This window comes from Lolium rigidum, chromosome 7 (genome assembly GCF_022539505.1).
Source record: "Lolium rigidum isolate FL_2022 chromosome 7, APGP_CSIRO_Lrig_0.1, whole genome shotgun sequence".
In the NCBI taxonomy this organism is placed as follows: Eukaryota; Viridiplantae; Streptophyta; class Magnoliopsida; order Poales; family Poaceae; genus Lolium; species Lolium rigidum.
Window position 1 is genome coordinate 259,153,984 of NC_061514.1, and position 5,073 is coordinate 259,159,056.

A 5,073-nucleotide genomic window follows, 5' to 3' on the forward strand; every position below is an offset into this window, starting at 1 on the left:
AGCATTTGATGAACAAGAACATGATTCTTTCCAGGGTGCACTATGACCAAACGGAATAAAGCCACACCACCGTTCGTGCGGCGGCTACCAGTTACAGTATTTGACCATGTAGACGTACGTCGCCGCCGGACCCATGGCCGGCCCCACCGGCACCGTGCACCGAGCTATATAAAACCCCCCACCGGGCAAGCACCCTGTCGGCACGAAAAGGTTGATCAGCTGGCTAGCTAGCTAGCCTAGACGCGCGCACTGTGTACATATGGCCGCGGCAGTCACTCGTAGAGTCAATGCCCTCCGGGTCGAGGCCCCTGCGGCCGACGTGGAGAGCGGGCGCGGCGCCAGCGAGGAAGCGGCCAAGCGTGCCGTCGACGCCAAGGACGACGTGTGGGTGGCCGCCGATGAGGGAGACACGGCGTCAACCGGCGGCGCCAGCCGCCCGCTGCTGTTCCGGACCATGAAAGTCAAAGGCAGCATCCTGCATCCTTACAGGTCAAGCCGCCCATCATCCATGAGCTAGACCTTTTTTAAGATAATTATAATGCATCTGTTCCAGTTAATCGATCGCAGATTCGTCTGAATTCGCATGGAACGATAGAAGTGGAGTACTATATTTCTTTACACACCTGTATTATAATCTGTAACAGGTTCTTGATTCTTATGCGGCTGATCGCCGTCGTCGCCTTCTTCGCGTGGCGGGTGAAGCACAGAAACCACGACGGCATGTGGCTCTGGGCCACGTCCATGGTGGCGGACACCTGGTTCGGCTTCTCATGGATCCTCAACCAGCTCCCCAAGCTCAGACCCATCAAGCGCGTCCCGGACCTGGCCGCCCTCGCGGACCAATACGGTTCCTCCGGCGAAGCCAACCTTCCGGGCATCGACATCTTCGTCACCACCGTCGACCCGGTCGACGAGCCCATCCTCTACACCGTCAACACCATCCTCTCCATCCTCGCCACCGACTACCCCGTCGACAAGTACGCCTGCTACCTCTCCGACGACGGCGGCACGCTGGTGCACTACGAGGCCATGGTCGAGGTTGCCAGTTTCGCCGCGCTGTGGGTCCCGTTTTGTCGGAAGCATTGCGTCGAGCCAAGGTCCCCGGAGAACTACTTCGGGATGAAAACGCAGCCGTACGCCGGGAGCATGGCTGGGGAGTTCATGAGGGATCATAGGCGTGTGCGCAGAGAGTATGACGAGTTCAAGGTCAGGATAGACTCCCTTTCAAGCACCATCCGGCAACGATCTGATGCGTATAACAGCTCAAGCAACAAAGGCGATGGTGTACGTGCGACGTGGATGGCTGATGGGACACAATGGCCGGGCACATGGATTGAGCAAGCTGAGAACCATCGAAGAGGACAGCATGCTGGAATTGTTCAGGTATATAATTGCACCTTTCCAATCACTCAATCCTCCAATTTTTTCTGTTTGTCCATTAATCTCAATCAATATGTTTCGAGATATTGGTATGGACAGGTTTAAGTTTAAAGAAACGGAACAAATTAATTCTAGAATTATTGCAACCAAATTTATCAAACTTTGACTAAAAATGTATTTTTTGTTTCAAATTACTCAAAATGTTCAAAATAAGGAAGATTGCAGTACATATACCAACTTACCAAGACGTTGAACCCTGGTGTGGTTGCAAGAAGCAAGGAAAGTAAGATATTAATATTTTATGTGCTATTTCTCATCGCTCAGACGATTTTTGTCCAAGTCAACTCAGATGTTTACATCAAGGCCACAATTGTAGAAAAATCAATGAATTTCACTTTCTATACCCACCTTGTCCCATTTAATGAATATTAAACTCAAATCTTCCGTCCGGATAACTTTAAACCTGGTTTTACCCCATTTGAGAATCATTCCCATTGACCGACATTTAGTTCAATGTCACCTGACAATAACATGTATGGCCCGGAGGACTTCATCGACCATCATGTCTGACTTTCTCTTCTTTGTTTGTTACATTTCTCGTCCACCGATATTTTCGAAGTTCGATGATCAATTGACACTCCCCAAAAGACACATTAGAGAAAGAGAATCCAAAGTTCCTTAAATGGGTACATATACGATTTTTCCCTAGGTACGATAATGGTGTAACAAATACAGATCTAAGAGGTAACACATTAATAGAAATGAGATTAAATGAAAGATCTACGCTATCCAATATGATTAGAATATCATGAATGTATAATTAGCATAATTTTTTAGGAATGTTTTATCAATTCATTTTCATTCCATTTCTACCCCTGGCAAACTCGAAATACATATGTGGAGTTCCCTAGAATTTCATGTAATTCAGTAAATAGAATATAGATTCCATGATTGCTAGATCGATCCGTAGGGATTGATGAAGAATGAGCTGATAATGGATGTGGAGTTTCGCGATACTAAATATGCAACTATTAAGTTTCACATCTCTATGCCTATTTTTGTGCATAATATTGAATTATAGATCTCAAAGATCGATCTTGATGGACCAAAAAATAGACACGTCAATATCATGTATTGAGATCTTTGTACACCGTTAGCTCGGTTATTGCACCGATGCATAGGCTAGATATAATTATTATCTTCACGATATTAATATATTTTTTTATCAAAAAAATATATTTAGATCTTACATGAAAAGAAGAAACACAGTTCAAAACTAACCGGTCCTTCTATTAACAGGTCATACTAAACCATCCAAGTCGTAAACCACAACTCGGGTCACGGGCGAGCACCGAAAATCCATTCGACTTCAGCAACATTGACACGAGGCTCCCCATACTTGTGTACATCGCCCGCGAGAAGCGCCCAGGCTATAACCACCAAAAGAAGGCAGGCGCCATGAACGTGATGCTCCGCGTCTCCGCGCTGCTCTCCAACGCGCCCTTCGTCGTCAACTTCGACTGCGACCACTACATCAACAACTCCCAAGCACTCCGCGCTCCCATGTGCTTCATGCTCGACCCTCGCGACGGCCAGAACACCGCCTTCGTCCAGTTCCCGCAGCGCTTCGACGATGTCGACCCAACGGACCGCTACGCCAACCACAACCGGGTCTTCTTTGACGGCACCATGCTCTCCCTCAACGGCCTCCAAGGGCCCTCCTACCTCGGCACCGGCACCATGTTCCGCCGTGTCGCGCTCTACGGCATGGAGCCACCACGGTACAGAGCGGAGAACATCAAGCTCGTAGGTAAGGCCGATGAGTTCGGCACCTCGACATCTTTGGTAAACTCGATGCCGGATGCCGCTATCCAAGAGCGGTCCATCACGCCGGTCCTGGTCGACGAGGGGCTCGGCAACGACCTGGCTGCCCTGATGACGTGCGCCTACGAGGACGGGAGTTCTTGGGGGAGAGATGTCGGGTGGGTGTACAACATCGCGACGGAGGACGTGGTGACTGGGTTCCGCATGCACCGCCAGGGGTGGCGTTCCATGTACTGCTCCATGGAGCCGGCCGCGTTCCGTGGCACCGCGCCGATCAACCTCACCGAGCGCCTCTACCAGGTGCTCCGGTGGTCCGGCGGGTCCCTGGAGATGTTCTTCTCCCACAGTAACGCGCTCCTCGCCGGCCGCCGGCTCCACCCTCTCCAGCGCGTGGCGTACCTCAACATGTCGACGTACCCGATCGTCACGGTGTTCATCCTGGCATACAACCTCTTCCCGGTCTTGTGGCTCTTCTCCGAGCAGTTCTACATCCAGAGGCCGTTCGGCACGTACATCATGTACCTCGTCGCCGTCATAGCCATGATGCACGTGATCGGCATGTTCGAGGTGAAATGGGCGGGGATCACGCTGCTCGACTGGTGCCGCAACGAGCAGTTCTACATGATCGGGGCGACGGGCGTGTACCCGACGGCCGTGCTGTACATGGCGCTGAAGCTCGTGACCGGGAAGGGGATATACTTCAGGCTCACCTCCAAGCAGACGGATGCCTGCTCCGACGACAAGTTCGCCGACCTGTACACCGTGCGGTGGGTGCCGCTGCTGATCCCGACGGTAGCGGTGCTCGTCGTGAACGTCGCGGCCGTCGGGGCGGCCATAGGGAAGGCCGCGACGTGGGGGCTTTTCACGGACCAGGCGCACCACGTGGTGCTCGGGATGGTGTTCAACGTGTGGATCCTCGTGCTCCTCTACCCGTTCGCCCTCGGGATCATGGGGCAGTGGGGGAAGAGGCCCGTCATCCTGTTCGTTATGCTGGTCATGGCCATTGGCGCCGTCGGGATCGTCTATTTTACACTCCACGCCCCTTACCAAGCGGAATATGGTCAGCAGTTGCAGCTTCTCTAGGTAAAGCATCGCTGACCGGGCCATCTGGTTAAACGCGCACGGCTTATCTTACTAGTACTACACATTATGGCACTCAGTGCGATAATCTTTGAGTGTGTGTGCTCATGTCTATATGGAACATGAGAATTATTGGTCATATTTTTTCATTTTACATTGTGCAAAAATGGATGTACGACTTGTGTGTTCCTTTTTCTGCAGTCGCTTTCTTTTTTACTTTTTTTTTTGGGGGGGGGAGGGGGGTGTCACTTTCTCAGGGTCCAACGCACATGTTAGGCCTTCTTTGAGAGTTGTACGATTCTGAAGATGCAGGATCCTGAAAAAAAATACGTTAGTACGATACAAATACACCTCGTCATATTCTTAGGATACATGCGAGGGAGGTGGAAGAAGCGAGACGCATCAAGGGGGTATCGCAGGTATGGGTTGTATCTGGCCATGCGGCCCTCCTCTTCATATATGGGCAGGGGATGCGGCCATGTGGGCCCACTGCGGGACCCTCCTAAAACTTCTAGAACCTTCCAACACCAAAAAATCCTTTTCTTTTGGAAATCCTTCAACCACTTTCCTACATATGAATCTTATTGTGTGGAGCATTCCGAAGCTCCTTGTTATAGATAGCTCCTATTCACCCCCCCCCCCCTCCCCATCTAGTCATCATATCCTGTGATGCTTATTGAAAAAAGGGGCAAACACCCTAAAAAATTGTTTAGATGAAGTGTTTTTTTTTGAACGGTTCATCCTTGCTTGTGTGACGATTATGTACCTTACAAGGATAAATTTCTCCAT

At 50.6% G+C, this 5,073-nt stretch overlaps 1 protein-coding gene across 1 annotated transcript; it reads left to right on the forward strand.

The window, feature by feature from the left end:
- The first annotated feature begins 259 nt into the window (after positions 1-259).
- Positions 260-4,411, forward strand: LOC124677014 (mixed-linked glucan synthase 2-like). The gene is given in 4 exon segments (XM_047213019.1): positions 260-489; positions 645-1,383; positions 2,680-4,263; positions 4,266-4,411. Coding segments are annotated over 4 exon segments (2,607 nt in total). The 3' UTR covers positions 4,320-4,411.
- The last annotated feature ends 662 nt before the right edge of the window (positions 4,412-5,073 follow it).